The 19,401-nt window shown below is 37.0% G+C and overlaps 1 protein-coding gene across 2 annotated transcripts in view; it reads left to right on the top strand.

The window, feature by feature from the left end:
• The window catches only part of DOCK11 (dedicator of cytokinesis 11), a 199,102-nt gene that overhangs the window by 140,673 nt on the left and 39,028 nt on the right, over positions 1-19,401 (top strand). For both annotated transcript variants that reach the window (XM_012653550.1, XM_012653552.1), the window contains 7 exons: positions 3,849-3,915; positions 5,170-5,217; positions 6,522-6,664; positions 8,029-8,144; positions 10,831-10,968; positions 15,095-15,277; positions 17,806-17,919. In XM_012653550.1, coding sequence (XP_012509004.1) covers positions 3,849-3,915; positions 5,170-5,217; positions 6,522-6,664; positions 8,029-8,144; positions 10,831-10,968; positions 15,095-15,277; positions 17,806-17,919 — 809 coding nt within the window. The remainder of the gene's footprint in view (positions 1-3,848; positions 3,916-5,169; positions 5,218-6,521; positions 6,665-8,028; positions 8,145-10,830; positions 10,969-15,094; positions 15,278-17,805; positions 17,920-19,401) is intronic.

Raw genomic sequence — 19,401 nt, 5'->3', positions numbered from 1 at the left:
GTTTTTAAAAAAAGAGGCCCAAGAGATACATAGGCAAAAAAGTGAAAATAAAAGTGGGTGAGTAGCACCAGAGCCCAAAGAAAGTAAAATGGGGGAGAGAAGGAAGGGAGAGGGGAAGAGATGCACTGCTTAGCAGAGGTGCACTTCTCCTGCACTCCAGTATACATACGTATACCCACACACCACACACCTACACACACATACACACCCACCACACACTGTGCTAACCAGTGACAAGTCACTGGCTGCTTTTTTTTTTTTCAAATGTCATGGGTAAAACCATGACTCTTATTTCTCGTGAACTTGAAAGTTCCTCCTCTTGTAAATATTGACCTTGCTTGCTCAGTGGCTGTCGCTGAGTACTGTACTCTGCCAAATATTTGGTCTTTGTTAATTAGGTTTTTGTTTCTTCTGTGCTTTCCTTTTTCATTTTAAAAAGCACATTTTCAATAACTAGTATACAGTCCGCATCACATCTCTTCTTTATCTTTTGTATGTGTCAAGTCATATTCATTTATTCTGCAAAGTATGTCTCTGGATTCTTCTCAATGGATGCATTCTAGTTAGTTTGTCTTGTCTGGTAAATACTCTATTTTAGTTACTCTATATGCATTTAAGTGTTGAACTTTTTCAAGTCCATAGCCTTCAGTTCCTCTCTTGGCTGTCTTTTTTATTGGGTTATAAACAAGCAACTTTAATGTCAACAAAAAGATGGTCTACCTTTACAGTTTTATATCGATTCTGAAGAATAAATTTCCTTCTCTATTTACAGCTGTATTTTATTAACTGACAATAACTTACTGTTTCAAAGTCTTAGAGTTATTTGCCAAAAATTTTTCAGGCCTTATTGCCTTGTTTATTATAGCTTGAGAAAGGGGCTCAGAGTCAGGAGTTAATCAGTTACACAGTCTGAAATGACAGGAAGATTGTCCTCTTGAAAATGAAAAACATTTTTTTTTCCTTAAGAGAGAAGATGAGGGGAAGCTACTTCTCTTTCTTTATGACTGTACCTTGGCTTTTCTCGTTAGCACAGATCTAAAAAGACACTATCCCTATCACTCTGAGGTATACTTGCACTTGGAGATTTGTTAATATTCTTCAAAGCAGATTGTTCACTGGAAGGCATCTGGCTATTGTCATCTTTCTTGGCAAAGGCAGTGTTATGACGAGTAGTACCAACTATTGATCTTTTTCGCCCACTACATCTTAAAGTATAGTCAAGAGGAAATACATTTGAAGGGTTTCTTTGCCTTTTCTGTGTAAAAGGGGGAGACAGGCCTTCAATATAGCCAGGCATATTTTCCTCTGAGGTTTCAGATACTAACTGAGTAGTGTCTCTTTCAGAAATACTAGAAAGGCTCCAAGGTAAGTCAATCTCAGTTCCACACATTTTATTGGAGCTCTGTATTTTACATTTCCTTTTTGGCTGGCCAAGCCTGTCTTCAGGAGGAGTTGAGACACCTTGAAGTCCACACTCCTTTTGAGGATCAAGTGTAGGTATTAAAGGAAAAGCTGCAAGTGACTGGTTCTCACTGCCTCCTATGGTAGGCTTATTGTCATTAGAAGGGGATTTCTCAAAAGAGGTCTCTGGCACTTCAAAGAGGTCTTGACTATGAAATGGAATTGGAAACCCTGGACTTTGTTGCAGTTGCTTTTCACTTCCTGATTTCATCTGTTCAGTATGTGATTGCTTTATCAATTTGGTAGGCGTATACACGTGAGTTTCTTGTGAAGGCTCCACGACCGAAAAAATTGACGTCGTCCCTTGAGTACAAGGAATGACGTCATCGTCACTATCGGAAAAAGCAACAGGAAGCTTTTGTTGACTCAATTTTATTTTTGCAGAAAGGATTTTATTTTCTTCTCTTAATTTATTCCTTTCTGCAGTAAGTTCAGCAATAAACTGAAGATTTTGTTGTTGGATATCATAAAATTCTTTCTGTAGCGTATTCCTGTATGTTTCATTTATTGAACAGCGGTTACATGTTTTTGCGCTTAACTGATCTCGCAAATCAGAAATGGTGCTATTAAGGATTTTCTGCTGTTCGGTCAACTCTTTAATTTTGGCTGCCGAGCCCGACTGCCTCCTGTCTGCCAATCGCTCTTTCCTCAGACTCGTTAATTTTGCCTGTAAACGGTGCAGCTCTTTATCATGGAGGTCTTTTAGGGTTAACCATGCCTTTTTAAAATCATCAGACTCCAAATCACATACACTCAACTGCGATTTATCTTTTCCTGAAGATTTCTTACTACCTCTCTTGCCTCCACGACCCCTGTTCCCTGCCTCCATCATGTCTCACTGATTTGGAAAGAGTTGAGACAGTCCCGTAACTCTGTAGTGCCACCAAAAAAATGGAGGACTTGCCGCTGACCGGAGTTAGGCCGTTGCGGACGACGCAATCCCTTCCACCCCTTTTACAGACCTTTCGCGAAGCTGCCCAAGCAGGCAAGGGGAAAAGAGATGCTCAGGGATGGACTGAAGGTCTCAGTTTCTTGATGGAAAAGAAGTACCAGCTTTTTGGTGAGAAAAGCCGCAGCACCTGACAGGAGGCGTGCGCCTTCTGGCGGTTGGGCGCCAAGCTCCCCTCAGACCAGAGACCGGAAACCCAGTGACTTCTGGGAAAGCCCCGGCTTCTCTGAACAGAAAGATCCCTGAAGGCAAGGGGGAGGGGGGAAAGACCGGAAGTTATCCCTAGCTTAATTTTTAAAACATATCAAATTTGACTCTATTTTAACAGTTTTATTCTTGATGATCAGTATTTTCTAATCATTGGAACCTATCAATATTTATGGTCTTATAAAACAATTGAAAGTAGCAAAGTCAAACCCCTCACATTCCCCTCACGCTCCCGGTTCACCCCTCCATAAAGCCAACATGGCCTGGGCTTCCATCCGGGTATTTGGCAGGCTCTAGGTCAGTTGGAAATTCAGTCATTTGCTTACTTTTGTGATATGTACATCATTTTTACATTTAGAGGAGAGTCTGCTGACACCATTAGCTGTATCCAAGTAGGATAAAAAAGGAATGGAAAGTTAAATGGTGGCAAATTTTAATACTTTTCTTTAAAAAAAAAAATCTCGGGAGGAGGGGGTGGGTATATGCATACACAAAGAGTGCCATGCGCACCATCCCGGGGATGGACACGCTTGAAGCTCGGAGTTGGGGGGTAAGGGGGGCAAGGGCAACATACGTAACCCAAACATCTGTACCCCCATAATATGCTGAAATAAAAAAAAATTCAGTAAGTGGATATGCCAAGGAAGTAAAGAAAGAAATGGGTAAAAAAGAAGTGTATGTGATAGATTTAAGGGATTTTTGTGTGTGTGTGTCTACAGTAGTTCCATAGATAGATAGGGCATCAGAGTTTATAATCCAAAGACAAAGAGGGAAATAAAGAAAAATTATCTGGCTCATCCTCTGAAGTTCACAAAGCCCTTTGAGTAGCAGGCAGAGGCACTTGACTGTCTCAGAAAATGCACATAAACACACCATCTTGCATAAAATTTTAGGGAGTTTGTTAAAAACCCCAGGTCTAAAGTAAAAATACAACAATTTTTCTTCCTCTTTCTTCAAGGATGATATGAAGATTGGGATAAGCCACACAAAAAAAACATTTGCAAAGTAAATAAAAATAATTGTTGAAGCTGAAATAATTACAGATTAAATGAATTAATTCAAAAAAATACAGTGTGTGTATTGGGCAGTGGGAGGGGAGAGGAGGATATAGATGAAACAAGATTGGTGGTGAGTCGATGGTTGTGGGAGTTAGGTTATTGGTACTAGGGGGTTTATTGTGCTATTTTCTCTAATATTTCAAGATATAACACTTGATTTATTCCATTTTCAGATACTCTCTTAACTTACTGGAATAAAGTATCTCCTCAGGAGCTCATAAATATTCTTGTACTTCTAGAGTAAGTTATATTAACTTATTTTCATAAACTTTCCCTTTATTTGGGGAGGAGCTTAACTGTTACCTTTTCTTTCTGATTTCAACACTTTGTTTGCTAATAATGTAGAAAATGTTAAAATATTTTGATAAGATAGAGAGGCTGACCATCTTTACAGCCTAGCAGGGGTCTTTCTGTGGTCTGGAAAACTAGAAGTGGTATCAGCTGCCCTACATCATTCATTTGGAACAGATGCTGGATTAATCGAGCAGCTTAAATGATTGGAATTTAGAATTTGTACTCTCATGTACAGCTGAGTAATTCTACCCCCTTCAGAAATGTGTTTAATGTTATGTATGCATATATACACACACATACAATATATAGTCCAAAACACTTGGGGAAAAAATCTAGTCTGGAGATGAAAAATTGTCCTGTGTTGTATGCTGAGCTATTTTTGCATTATTATTGAAAACTAAAAGAAAAACCAGGCATAGAATGAAATGCAAGAAATTTTTACATAATACTACACATAGATGACTTGTATTGCATGTCTAGCAAAATGCAGAGAAGATAATGCATAACCATTTGATTAAAGCCTTTCAAAATTTTTCAGAAAATGTCAACAGACTAAACAGTTTAGATTTTAAAAGTACTGTAATTATACTGAAATATTACTGATGAAAATATCTGATGTTGGGGATTTGCTTCAAAAAAGATAGGAGATAGGAAGGGTGGAAGGAGATCAGGAGACCTGTTCCGGGAAGAAGTTAAACAATAATGGCCATGAGTTTGATAATTGTTGAAGCTAGGGGGTGATGAGTACATGGGAGCTTGAAATTTTCAGTAATAGAAAGTATTTTAATGCCATTATTAAAAAATGTAGCAATTGCCACAATTTTTAGTGCTTAAGAACCTTTTTTAGGTATTAATGACTATTAATGACTAGAGATCTTTCTATGACATATTTATTACAAAGCACAGAGAATGATTTGCATTGACAGGTTTTTTTTTAAACCTGTCATTAGAATTGTATATGAAGACATGAGGGTTTGGGTACTGATGTAATTGTAGCAAATAAATGTAGAAAGATACTTTAATATAATGTGGCAAGCTCATAAATAGTTACGTGTGTATTTATTTCTGTATACCAAAACACATATTACTGTAATACGATTTAAAAGGATGTTCTTTGTAACTCGTGATTTTTCAAACATTACTTGTTAAATTGTAGAGGATGGTAACATATTACTAACATGCCGTTGTTTTTCTTTCTAGAGTATGTTTGTTTCACTTTAGATATATGGGGAAAAGAAACATAGCAAGGTAATTCCTATAGCACTGCAGTTTCCATTTCTTCTTTCTCTTCCAACAGAGGGCAATCTTAGTCGTGCCGTGTAAAACCCAGATTATTAATTTTCAGATGACGTTAAAACACATGTGATTTAGTTAACATGTCCCAACTCAAAGTTTAAACTAATGTAAACTGATACATTTGTAAGTTTTCCAAGGGGTAAAGGTTAGAGTGATATGCAGAATTTCTACCTTGGAGATCTCCTTAAACTTAGGACAGATGCTTACCTTTTCTTAAGGACTTGAGAAGGGACTAGATCCAGGGAAAGGCAGGAAATAAAAGTGAGAACACCTGTGAGGTCTATATTGTCTACACTCTCCTGATACTCATCTCAATTACTAAGATAAATGGAATCCCTAACAGTGATTGAGACATACATTATGTATTATCTATTTCCTCTTTTTGCTGTTTAAGTCGTAGTGAAATAAATACTTAAGGACATATTTAAGGGATCCTAAGGCAAAGAAGGTTACTTGCTTCAATAAGACACAGTTTTTTTAAAGTTAAATTCCATGGCACTTCCAAAAACTGAAGAGGCTGTTTGGATGGTGTTTATTGCTGAGTCTCTGGAACATCCTAATAATAGGTAGTTCAGGTGATGAGAGTTCCAGTTTCCACCATCTCTCCCTATGACTTGGAGCTGGTTTGGTCATTGTTACTCTGAGCCTCAGCCTCTACGATTGTCGACTATCCCACTATGTTTATTTGAGGATAGACAAACTACTTCTTTACTTCACATATGACCCAGTTGTCATTTTTTAAATGGAACCTTAACATTAAAGGAAAATTCGTAAATCTTAGCAATAGGCATTTTTACAGAGTAAAAATTTCTAATCCAAATTTACCTCAGGTTCAGGAACAGATTACATTATCACTCATTCTTGAACATCTGAGGCGAGGATTTTCCCCCTCATTTCAACCTTGAGCGTCCCTCTCACTATCTTCTCTTACTCTTGCCCTTCCTCACCTCCTGTGAAAAGACTGAATCTTATTCCAGTGTTGGTCACTTAACTCCAATGTTTTTGAGGAGGAGAGAAGTGGGAAGCTCTTCATAAATTACTTAATTACATTCTCATGATATAAACTATTTTAAAGATTCATTAAAACTTCATACAATTTCCCAGTGACACCTTATTCAATCCAAGTAATAATTCATGGAATATTGAGTATAGTACCATGTTTATGTGGAAACCTAATTATTTTTTAGTTAAAAAGAATCTAACATTCAGATATAGTATTAGAGCACTCCAGTTCCTAATGTTAAAATTTATTGTAGGGTGCATGATGCCTGGCTGTCAAAACACTTTGGAATAGACCGGAAATCGCAAACCATGCCAGCTCTTCGAAACAGATCAGGAGTAATGCAGGCCCGGCTTCAACATCTTAGTAGCCTGGAAAGTTCATTTACACTAAATCACAGTAAGTGACAATGTGTGTGGGGTGCCCATTTGAATGAGCTATGTACTGCTATTAACCTTAAAGAAATCCTGGTTTAAATCACTCAAAGTGATGGATACCCTAAATATCCTAACTTGATCATTACACATTCTATGCATGAAAAAATATCACATGTACCCTATAAATATGTATGAAGTCCTGGTTTAATTCACCAATATGATAGGAAATGATTTCCTGTACATAGATAAATATATATATCTCTGCTATGTATTTTTATATAATCAATTTTATCATATATGTCTATAAAATGATAAAATATGCATGGATTTTTCAACAATTTTAGGTAACGGTGTTTTTTTTCTTAATATTAAAGAAATTAAATTTTTTCCTGTGCAATTTCCTTTCTTATCTTATTTTTATATTGGATATCCTTCATTCCTATTGTTAAACTTTAATCTAACTTAATAGTGTATGTATTTAATAATATCTGTTTAGAGTTACTATTGGTCATTTAATGATTAGGGAATCCCACATGCTGAGTTGACTGTAAAAATCAATGAATTCTAAATACCATTTTGACAAAGGTTTATTTCAGACAGGGTGAAGTATTGACAAGGCAAATAGGACAAGGAGAGAAATCTTACCCAGCTGGGGAAACTAGAGGGTTATATAAACGGAAGATATCCTATGAAAAGCAAATATTAATAAAAACTCAAAGAGTGAGAAAATTTTGTTTCCACACAGTCCTCCGGAGGTTGCAGAAAAGGAAGCTAGCAAAATTGGCTTTGTGGTAATGCCTAATAATAAAAAATAATATCTTGAGGAGATAGACCCTGAGCTAATAGACTCAAGACCTTTAAATATACAAATTTCAAAGTCTGCAGCTTCTTGTAAAAGTAAAATGAGCCTACTTCTTTCAGTTGGCCCAGATACCCTGTTTTCCTTCTGATTTAGAAACAAGTCTCATATCATTAGCATAATTGAAAATGTCTGACCATAGGGCACCACTGTCTGTGTGTAGCTGAATTTCTATGGGTTTCTTATTTTTACCCACATAATTAGTGGCATGACCTAGAATGCCTCTCACATTATTTCCTAGTTACATCACCATAGTTCATCATGGAAATCTTGTCTCCAAAGAAGTGGGCACCTAATTATGTGCTGCAGAGCTGTTGATACCGAGCCAAAGTGAAAATTATTGGAATCGATGAACCTAGACCGTATTTGATTAAGGAATAAATACAGTGAAACTCATTAGGTCTGGTGATATTGCAAGCCTCCTTGCTTCTTGCTTGTCTCTCTGAGTCTTTGGAGAGAAATTCATTTAACACTGTTAATGTGCATCTCTGTGTTGAGCAAAGTTTAATTTATTTTTTTTATCCGAGGTTCTGCAACAACTGAAGCAGACATTTTCCACCAGGCGCTTCTTGAAGGCAATACTGCTACTGAAGTTTCCCTAACAGTACTAGATACTATATCATTTTTCACCCAATGCTTCAAGGTAAAAATGAAGAGTTAGAATTCAGTTGGTATCATTGGAAAGAAAATGTTATGCAAAAATTAACTAGTCAGATGCAAGATAGTGTAGTGAAAAAGGCTGACATGAACAGTCATGAAACGTGGATGGCAGACCGAGTTTGGCTATCATGTGACCTTGGGAAGTCACTTTTGTCACTCATAAAGTGAGGGGATTGGATTAACTTGCTCTTAAGCTCTCTTCCACCTCTTAAATTCTATTGTTTTATTTTCATGTTTTAAAACAGTTTTCTTTCATATTTTAATAAAATAGCTAGTAATTTTTAGCCCAAATTATGATTGTAACAGTTTGCTGAAATCCCCATTGTGACTAGGTGTCCTGTCAGGGTAGATGATGTCCAGGCAGGCTGGCACTTACTGTTTTTGCCCAGAAGTTTGCCTCTCAGTGCAAGTCATCATTGCTATGATTTTTAAAAGAAGGTAAAAACAGGTATCTTGCATGGGTTGTTCAAGGGATAAATTAGGATAATGGATGTGAGTGCTTTGAAAAGTAAAAACTATGTGACTATAATGTTAGGGTAGCATTAGTGGGAGACACCAAAGGTGAAAAATCTTACTTGCTGTCAACTGAGTTATACAGATAATTTTTCTCCCCTTTTCCCTCCTTCTCTAAGTAATTCGGTTAATTGCTTCAGCCCTCCAGAATTACTATGGAAATATGGCCTGTGATTTTCAAAAAGGCTTATAAAGGAAAATCGAATTAGATAATAATAAGAAATGGGCTACAGAATCCCTTTGTGAAGTATTAGGTTTAGTCTGATTAAAGTGCAACAGAAGCCCATTTTTTGTTGTGGCAATAAAATAAGAAAGGCATTTGTCTTGTGACTTGCATTGTATTCCTTCCTCCTATTCCAATACTTCTTGTTTATTTAACAAACATTTATATATTTCTTGGTGGGTGTCAGGTACTGTCTTAAATGCTATGCAAATATTAACTCACCTTTCATTGCGATTCTGAGTGTGGGAAAGGGGAGGGATCCTTTAAGCAACAACACCCCCAAATTCCCCTCCCGCCAGCCCCTGGATAAGTTTTAAGAGCTTTTTTCTTATTTGAAATAACCTCATTGAGATGTAATTGACATATAATAAACTGCATGTGTTTAAAGTACAAAAAAATATAAAGGTAATGGAAATGTTCTAAAATCGGATCGTGATGGTCACCCACCTCTGTCACCAGGTTTACTAAAAGTAGTTGAATTGTACACTGGAAAGCAGTGAATTTTATGGTATATAAATTATATGTCAATAAACCTAAAAATACAAATAAGAACTTACTTTAAATTCTCATAATAGCCTTATGATGTAGATACTCTTATTATTCCATTTCTAAAATGAGGAAACTGAGGTTCGTGGACAGTTAATGTCACATGACTGGGCAGTGGCAGAATCAGGATTCAGATCTAGGCCAGTTATCACGAGAATCTGTGATGCTTGGAAGTAGACTAAGGAAAGTGCCAGAAAAAATCAAACACCATTCCGGGATTCTGGCTGTTGATGTTACCATTAGATCTGTCATAACTTTGCTTTATTGTTTTGTTGGGGTTTTTTTTTTTTTTTTTGGATTTGTTGTGTTTGGACAAATTGTAACCTGTAGATTAGTTTCTTGTGGTAAGATAGGATTAGGGGGGTGGAGCTGGAGAGGTTCATCAATGCTATTTTTAAAACAAGGTTCACAAACTAATAGATATTTCTCTACAATTTGTTGTTTCTTTTGTGTTTCATTGCAAGGGGTATTTAAACAAATTACACAGTCTGTTCAATTGTGATACCTGTTATTATTTCTATTCATAGAAGGCTTAATTTGTCACAAGTGGCTAAACATAATCCTGTACTAAACATACTTTTAAAAGTAAATTAGATAATAAGCTTTTAAAATAGAATTGGTATTTTCCCTAATTCTTACATTACAGTATTTAGTCTCCCTCAGAGAAATACAAAGGCTGATTGCCTTGTGTTCTTTTTAATTTACTGATTTTTTTTTTTTTTTTTTTGAGACAGAGTCTTGCTCTGTTGCCCGGTAGAGTGCCATGGCATCAGCTTAGCTCACAGCAACCTCAAATTCTGGGGCTGAAGTGATCCTCCTACCTCAGCCTCCCAAGTAGTTGGGACTACAGGCATACACTACTATGCCTGGCTATTTTTTTTTTATATTCTTAGTTGCCTGGCCAAATTGCTTTCCATTTTTTTAGTAGAGACAGGGTCTCACTCTTGCTCAGGCTGGTCTTGAACTCCTGAGCTCAAGCAATCCTCCCGCCTCGGCCTCTCAGAGCACTAGGATTACAGGCATGAGCCACCATGCCCAGCCTCTAATTTACTCTCATTTTTTAATTGAGAAGCTATATAGTATAGGTAATACTCTTTTCCCCATACCAGTTCTGTATTTTGCTGTGTTGCATTGGAGAAATAATTTTTTCTACCTCTTTAAAATGCTGGGATTAGTTATTCTCCATGTAGTTTGTGTAGTATTTTGAGATTTCCAAGTTGAAAGGTGGCACAAATATTTTTAAATTATGTTTAAGAACCTTTTATTTTTCTGAAACTTTCAAACAGTGATTTCATAAACAATTATTGGTAAAATCAGTTTTCTCCTTCTTGCTGGGGCATAAACTAAGTATTTCTGCAAACTGTATTTTTACTTTTATGTTTTGTAGAGTCAACTTTTAAATAATGATGGCCACAACCCATTAATGAAAAAAGTGTTTGATATTCATCTTGCTTTTCTTAAAAATGGACAATCTGAAGTGTCGTTGAAACACGTGTTTGCCTCCTTGAGAGCTTTCATCAGTAAGGTGAGGACAGAAACTTCGGATCTGCTGGTGGCCTCTCTTTGTGGCAAAAAGGAAAGAGGGGATGGGGGGTCATTGTGGTAAGTTAACAAAGCCATTAAATGCTACCTTTGAAAATAGAAATATAGGACAACAAAACAACAGCATGACTGAGAATCCCCTCAAATCAGAACCTATTTTTTATTTCACCCCATTATACCTTCCTTTTTCAGTAGGCTCCTTTGAAGAGTGTCATTTTAAAATTACCAACTTTGCCAGTTTTTCTTCTGTATTTTGCTTTTTTTAAGGTATTATCATACTGGAAGTATATAATGCAGTAGTGCACTCATATATAAGCACTTTGAAAGCAGGGACCAACTTTTGTAACCTCTGGGTATTGTGTAATATAGTATCTTGCAAATGGTAGGCACTTGGTACGTGTTCAAATAGACGAATCCTTCCTTTCAGTGCTAGTTATAACTGAGGGCCCTAAATGTGCAGGCCTTTTACCTCATCTAAACAATAACTTCAAACTTGGCTTTTAAGAAGTATGACTGAAACAGACAGAAAAGACTTATTTAGTCTGCTTTTGATAGTTTTTAAACTTAAGAATAAGCATAATAAACCAAGATAGACTTAAGGATATGGAAGGGCACAGTCCAAATCTTCTACTCTGGTGTGTGTAACGCCAACAAGACAAAGAAATTCAATTCGTTTATTTGTGTAATAGGCTAACTAAACATGGAAAACTTTGTTTTTGGTCATCATTATTTGCATGGCAGCTAATTACATTTAATTGATATAGAAATTAGATAAATTTTAAGTTTGATTTTTATTGCTATTCTTTAATACAATTTATGAATAAAGAAATCTATGGAAAACTGAGTTCAACACAGGCATGTTATAAGAAACAAAGGGAAAGAGATTCAGAAATAATTCATTTAACAAACAGTTACTGGGTAGATACTGACTAGATATAGTACCTGAGGGCTTATTGTCCAGTAGAGGGGAACACACACACATAAAGATACACACACACACACACACACACACGCACATAAACAAATCCTATCAGGACAAAAGAACTCTAGAGAGAATTCAGGGTGGGTGGGAGAAAGAGGAAAAATGCTGTAAGTTGGCAAAAGTTTCTCTGCAGCAGAGCTAGGATTTAGTATGGATTCAGCAAGAGTTGAGAGTGAAGATGTAAATGGGGAACAGACCAGGTATACTCATCTTAAGAGTTGGACTTCATCTTTTACTCATCAGGTAACCAAGGAAGGGTTTTAAGCAGGAAAGTAACACAATTAGATTTATATTAAGAAAGAATTCGTGTGGCAGGGAAAAAATCTCTATAAAAGTGATATGGAAGAGGGGTTGGTGACAGTACAAAAAGTAGTTGCAACAGGCTAGAAAAGAAATGAGGTTCTAAAGTAAGGCGGTGACTGTGAACATGGAGAGTTAGAAGCAGATGAGACATGTTAAGGAGATAGAATTTACAGGATTTGGTCTCCGTTCACTGATGGTATGGTGGGGTGTGAAATGGTGGGCTGATGTGAAATGTAGGAGAGAGAGTAAATTTGGGGTAAAAGTTAATGAATTCTGTTTTGTAGACCTGTTGAATTTAAGGTACCTATGAGACATTTGGATATATCGATCTTTACTCTGGTGAGGGACCTGGATTGGAGAGCTAGACTTGGAGTCACCCTCCATTCATATATGCTATATTTATTGATCACCTTCTTTGTTTTGAGTGCTGTACTAGGTCCAGGAGATACAGTGGTAGAGATACAAAAGAAACATACTCTCTGCTCTCATAAAGCTTTCATTCTTGGCAGAGGGAGACAAAATAAATAAGTAAATAAAATGATTACTAATTATGATAAGTTCTAGAAAGGAAACAAACAGGGTGTTGAGATAGGTTATAATGATTTGTGGGAGATACCTTACTTTAGATTGGTTTGTCACTTTTAAATTGCGACCTGAACTATGAAAAGGGGTCAGCCATATGAAGATCTCAAAGGAAGAACATTGTAGGCAGAAGGACATGTGTATGCAAAGGCCCCAAGTAGGGAAAGAGTTTGGAATATGCTGGGAATGAAAAGGCCAGTATAGCCGAGTATAGTGAACTAGGGAGAGTATTAGCATATAAGAAATAGTTGAAGCCATAGGAGGAGTGGTTTGATTTCCCCTGGAAAGTACATAGAGGAAGGACAAAAAAAGGTCAAGAGCAGAACGTTGGAGAAAAACGACATAAAAGGGTTTGGAAGAGGAATCTGTAAAGGAGACGAGAGGGAGCAGTCACAGAGGTAGGAAGAAAGACAGGAAAGGAGGATATCATGGAAGCCAAAGGAGGAAAGAGTTCCAACATTGTCATGAGGTATAGGATTGTCGAATAAGATAAAAAGGAAAGGGGGTCTATTAGAATTGGTAATTAGGAGATGATTGATTATTTGGACCATTGCCCACTCAGAGAAGTGAGTAATAGGGGTAGAAGACTTAGTGTAGGGATTAACTACACTGTAGCTATGCCCTCCCTTAATTTTTTTTTCCTTTTTTTGTGTGTGTGGGGGGAGACAGAGTCTTGCTCTGTCATCCAGGCTGGAGTGCAGTGGCATCATCATAGCTCACTGCAGCCTTGAACTCCTGGACTCAAGTGGTCTTCCTGCCTCAGCCTCCTGAGTAGCTGGGCATACACACCTGGCTAATTTTTAAAATTTTTTGTAAAGATGGGGTCTCACCATATTGCCCAGTCTGGTCTCAAACTCCTGGCCTCAAATGATCGTCCCACCTTGGCTTCCTGAAGTACTGGGATTACAGGCATGAGCCACCGTGCCCGGCCCTTAAATGTTTATTTTCATACTAGAGTATCTTGTTCAGCAAGAGTTGGTTTAATCTGGTGAAACTATTAATGAGATTTCCCAATTTACCAATCAGAAAACATTTGTTAAGCATTCATTATCTGCATGGTATTGCACTTGGTATTAAGGTAAAATAAAGAAGGTAGATTCATATAACATAGGTTTAAATTCAAGGTTCCCAAGAAATAATTTTCAAAGGGTGGCCCTCTAGCTTCACACTCTCTGAAGAAGAAAACATCTGTTGTGTACCCTGAAGCAGCTTCCTACTTGCTTGCCTAGACCTGTACACGTGGGAGATTGTAAAAAGCCTATGTTGTATGTATGGTTTATCTTCCACAAAGCATAGTGAGTACCTTTTGAAAGTAACAGGCCATTTGGTTGTTTTGAGAATTAGGTAGTCACTTTTATACTCTTTTTCTATGCCAAAATGTATCTTAATGAACACTGTTGATGAGTAGAGGATGTACATGTGTGTGTACACTTTACCTATATCCCATTTTGTTAAAGATGAACTTCACTTGCTGAATAGATTTTAGCTATAATTTTCCCAGCACTTGGAAGTTAAGAATATAAGGAACTGTATATAAAGCAAAATAGTAAGTCATGAAGATTGGCCTTCCTTTTTTTTTTTTTTTTTTTGAGACAGGGTCTCACTCTGTTGCCCAGGCTGAAGTACAGTGATGCGATCATAGCTCACTGCAGCCTCGAACTCCTTCCTGGGCTCACGTGATCTTCCTGTCTCAGCATCCCAAGTAGCTGGGACTACAGGTGCGCACCACCATGCCCAGCTATTTTTTTTTTTAAATTTTTTGTTGAGACAGGGTCTTGCTTTGTTGCACAGGCTAGTGTTGAACTCCCAGTCTCAAGCGATCCTCTCGCCTCAGACTTCCAAAGTGCTAGGATTACAGGCATGAGTCATTGAGCCCAGCTAGCCTTCCCATTTTTAAGGCCCTGTTTGAGACCTGTCGTTCATCATTTCAGTCATTCATTCATTCAATACATATTGAGAACCTACTTACTGTATGTTTCAGACTCTCTTGAGCTCTCCTCAGATCTGTAGCATTTATATTCAGTATCTTTCCATCTTTGTAGTAACTTGTATACTGACTTAAATTGTTCTATCTTTGATACCTGCTGGTCTTCATGCTTGAGAGCAGAGCCCACTTTATGTCGATTTTGTATCCTCAAAGCACCCAGCCTAGTTTTAGGTGAGGATATAGTAGGCACTTGATGTTCGATTGATTTTATGACTGGGTTTTTAGATACTTATTTTTCTTTTCTCTGTTCATCAGTTTCCCTCAGCCTTTTTCAAAGGAAGAGTAAATATGTGTGCTGCATTTTGCTATGAGGTTTTAAAGTGCTGCACTTCGAAGATTAGCTCAACCAGGAATGAAGCTTCTGCACTTTTATATCTTTTGATGAGAAACAACTTTGAGTATACCAAAAGGAAAACCTTCTTGAGGACACATCTGCAGGTCAGTGAAAATCAAAGCACCTCTTCATCTTTCTTCTCTTTGATATTTAACCTCTAGATTAAGATCTAGAGCTACCCAATACAATGTGGCCATCCAGCATTTGTCATGTGGTTTGCCCAAATTGAGATGTGCTGAAAGTATAAAATACATATTGGCTTTCAGAGACTAAGTACAGAAAAAGTAAAATATATCAATTGTTTTATATTGATTATATGTTAAAATGATATATTAGGTTAAGTAAAATGTATTAAAAATAAGTTGCACCTGTGTCTCTTTTTAATGTGGTTGCTAGACAATTGAAAATTACATATGTGGCTCCCATCATATTTCTATTGGACAGAGCTGCTCTAGAGCATAGATTTTTTTTTTTTTTTTTGAGACAGAGTCTCACTCTTTTGCCCGGGCTAGAGTGCCATGGCATCATCATAGCTCACAGCAACCTCAAACTCTTGGGCTCAAGCAATCCTTCTGCCTCAGCCTCCCGAGTAGCTGGGACTACAGGCATGCGCCACCATGCCCGGCTAATTTTTTTGTATATATTTTTAGTTGTCCAATTAATTTCTTTCTATTTTTAGTGGAGACGGGGTCTCGCTCTTGCTCAGGCTGGTTTCGAACTCCTGAGCTCAAACAATCCACCCGCCTCGGTCTCCCAGAGAGCTAGGATTACAGGCGTGAGCCACCGCGCCCGGCCTAGAGCATAGATTTTAAGAGCATAGGATCTAATTCAGATTCTAGGACTACCGCATACTATGTGACAGGGAGCAAGTTACTTCCTTAGACTCTCAGTGTTTCAGTTCCTTTAAATGTAAAATAGGGGTGAATATTAGTACCTAGCTCATAGGGTTTTTATATGATTAAACAACAAGCTTGTTAGATATGACTTAACAGGTAATAATACACTTTATGTTTTTCATGCTCTAGCATGCCCACTTATTTAAAATGAGAGAAGTCTCAAGGTTTAGTGGAAAACATGGACTTAAATCATAGCTCAGCTACTTACTTGCTGTGTGACCCTAGGCAATTTACTCAATCTGGCTGAACCAGTTTCCTTATCTGTAAAATTAGGCCAAGTATGTATCACCTTGCTGGCTTATCATGAGGGTTAAAAATAAAGTATATGTAATGTCTGGCACACCTAGCACATAGTAAACACTTATTACATGATAGTTATTATTTAATGTCTCTACATTTCTGTGCTTATTTGATGAAGTAGCTCTGAACTAAACCACAATTGGGACTTCTTGGCTCAGTAGGCCACTTTGTAATATGGGAAATCTTTGGTCCTATTTATAATTTCACTGCTGTGATTTTTCCCATTGGAGTTTTTAAATGGAGACAGGGTTATTAATGGGGAAACAACCATAAACAGCTTTTTGAAAAGTGTCATCAGTGATGTGAAAATCTAACAGGAATAACTGTATATGCTTTCTATAAAAATCTGCTATATAATTTTGCATACTAGGGCTAGCCAGCATTACACATTTTGCTATTTGCTTTTATTAATATGTGAGGTGTCACTAGAAAATCCCCCTTTCCCCATAACATTGCTCTAATTAGTATGCCAGTGTGCTTAAAATTCCCCATTAGGATTCTTCTATTGGGTCAAATCATCAGTTCTCTCAAGTCCTTTATTTAAATATCGACAAATTAATAAATTTGTAGACTTAGAACAGTGTCTGGCACATAGTAAATGCTCAATAAAGGGTTAACTGTACTATAATTATGATCTCTTTAATCCTCATAACAACTCTATAAAATAGAGATCGTTATCATCCCCATTTTACAAATGAGAACCGTGAGGCACAGAAAGGTTAAATAGCTTTCCCAAAGCCACACAGTAAATAATTGATACAATCAAGATTTGAATCTAAGGAAGTTTGACTCCAGAGCCCACACCCATAGCTACTACGATATCCTCCTTCCCAGGACCAATGGTAAAGCATCCAGCCATTAACATCTTAGCATGGATCATTTTGGCATTCATCCAAGGGAGTGTGAGAAATCAAAAAGTACCATTAAAGGCTGTTGCATAAACTGCTGTTAAACTAGGTAAGCCCTGGTCAAAAACAAAGAAGGTTGCTGAGGCACTGGCCTCAGAAGTCCAGCACACTTAAATAGATTAGTTAAAAAGGAATGAGAAACCATAAAAAAAAAAACATCATTTATTCCCAACTTTGCCATAGCTACTACCTAGCAAGCATACTGAAAGTGGAGACCTGACCACCATTGTATTAGTTCATTGTTATGAAAAGTTTTAGATCTAGGTATGTTTTGAGTTTTGAAGAATTATTTACATCTAACCAAGAAAGGTCCCAATAAAATTTGAAATTGGGACCTTTGAAGTTGCTGTTTCATGAAAGTAGAAGAATTTAAACCCCTCATGCATGAAGAAAATAGATTATGATGCTACAATGTAGAATCTTTAAAAGAAACATTTCATATGAGTGCCTCTGTGCTTATACAACGATCAGAGTAAGCAGCCTTTGTTCAAAAGCCATTTGGAAAACAATGTTTGCTTCTTCCCACAGATAATAATTGCTGTAAGCCAGCTGATAGCTGATGTTGCACTAAGTGGAGGATCAAGATTTCAGGAGTCTTTATTCATTATCAATAATTTTGCAAATAGTGACAGACCTATGAAGGTATGTTCTCACTTCCAGTAAAAAATTAGAACCACCTTCGCTATCAGGGAAGTTTATAGTCTTAAGCTATCGTTGGATTCACAACTTTTGCTAGTGTAGAGTATATGAAATGTGAGCCTTGATTAAGGGCTCTGTCTTGTACACCACTGTATCTCTAGAACCAAAAACACTGCGTGGTACCGAGCAGACATTCAATATTATTTGAATAGATGGATGAAAGAATATACTGTGTAAACACAGTTGTTATAGCAAGTAGAATCTGAATCTTTTTTTCTGACTTGATTTCTAAACTTTCTCAGAAAATAAATAGATCCTTTCTTTCTTAACAATTGTTACCATTTTTAATATTGGTTAATTAAGTGCTGAGTTTGAAACTTTACATAATCTCATTTCTTACAATAGCTAACAGCTGCCTGATCCATTGCCAATGGATGAGGAATGGCACAGAAGGGATTCATTATTTGATGGTTTTGTGATTTTCAAAAAAATATCATCTGTTAACTGATTGTAGCTTGCCATAGGTATTTATTAGCAAATCCAAGCCCAAGGCTGTCATTGTTAAGAGATAGCTGAGGCCAAACCCAAGACCCTGATCACAATTTCTTTTTCTTTCCTATATGCTTACAATCTATAGCATTGTAAAAATTCATCTGTTGCTTCATTGCATGGAGTGCAGGTTCTGATCTTCAGCAATACATATACACAAGGGAAGAAGAATCCTTTGCCAATAGAGGACTTTTCCTCCCAAAGAATGAATCATGCTTATTCTTGGGAAAGGTCATCTTCCAGAATAATTTGACAATATCGTGTAAAATCTTAAGAAAAATTAGAAGCTCACAGTCACAGCATACTTGATGTTTGGGATGTGTATAATCCATGTACCAAAAAAATGTTCCCATAGGAACATTACTTGCACTGCATAAAAACACTGAGTAGTGCCAGCCACTTTCATGCTGGGAAAGTTTACTTTCCAGCCAGTTTTACTGGTTCCCCAGGGGATCAATATATGCTCTAGCTAATCCCATGAGCATAGAAATAACTTGCACCATTTATGCTCAATTGTCTCCAGCCTTAATGCCACGTTATATAGGTAGATTGGCAAGTTTTTCTAAGTAAATGGGGCTTGTGTTGGCTTTCCTTGATAAGAAATCTTTTCATTTTCCTTGACTCATTTCTGAAATGACTTAATTTTATTTTGTCAGGGCAGTCATTACCAACAAATCGTATTGCAACAAAGTATGCCTTTCCCGCAACAAATGGGATCTCTGTTAACGTATAAGAAGGGACTTTATGCATGTAATTGTTATTTTTAAGAGTCAGGGTGGCAGTTTTTAAAACCGTTTCCTCCACATCTTATTATATTCACATTAAAAAGCTCCTTAACCCTTCCACCTGTCCCTTCCTTATCTTCTCTATATCGTACAGATAATTGTGATTACTCCAGTGGGGGTTAAGAGGAAGTGATAGGACTTTCTTAGCAGT

This window comes from Propithecus coquereli, unplaced genomic scaffold (assembly GCF_000956105.1).
Source record: "Propithecus coquereli isolate 6110/MARCELLA unplaced genomic scaffold, Pcoq_1.0 Scaffold422, whole genome shotgun sequence".
NCBI lineage: Eukaryota > Metazoa > Chordata > Mammalia > Primates > Indriidae > Propithecus > Propithecus coquereli.
This window is presented reverse-complemented; position numbering and strand designations above follow the sequence as displayed.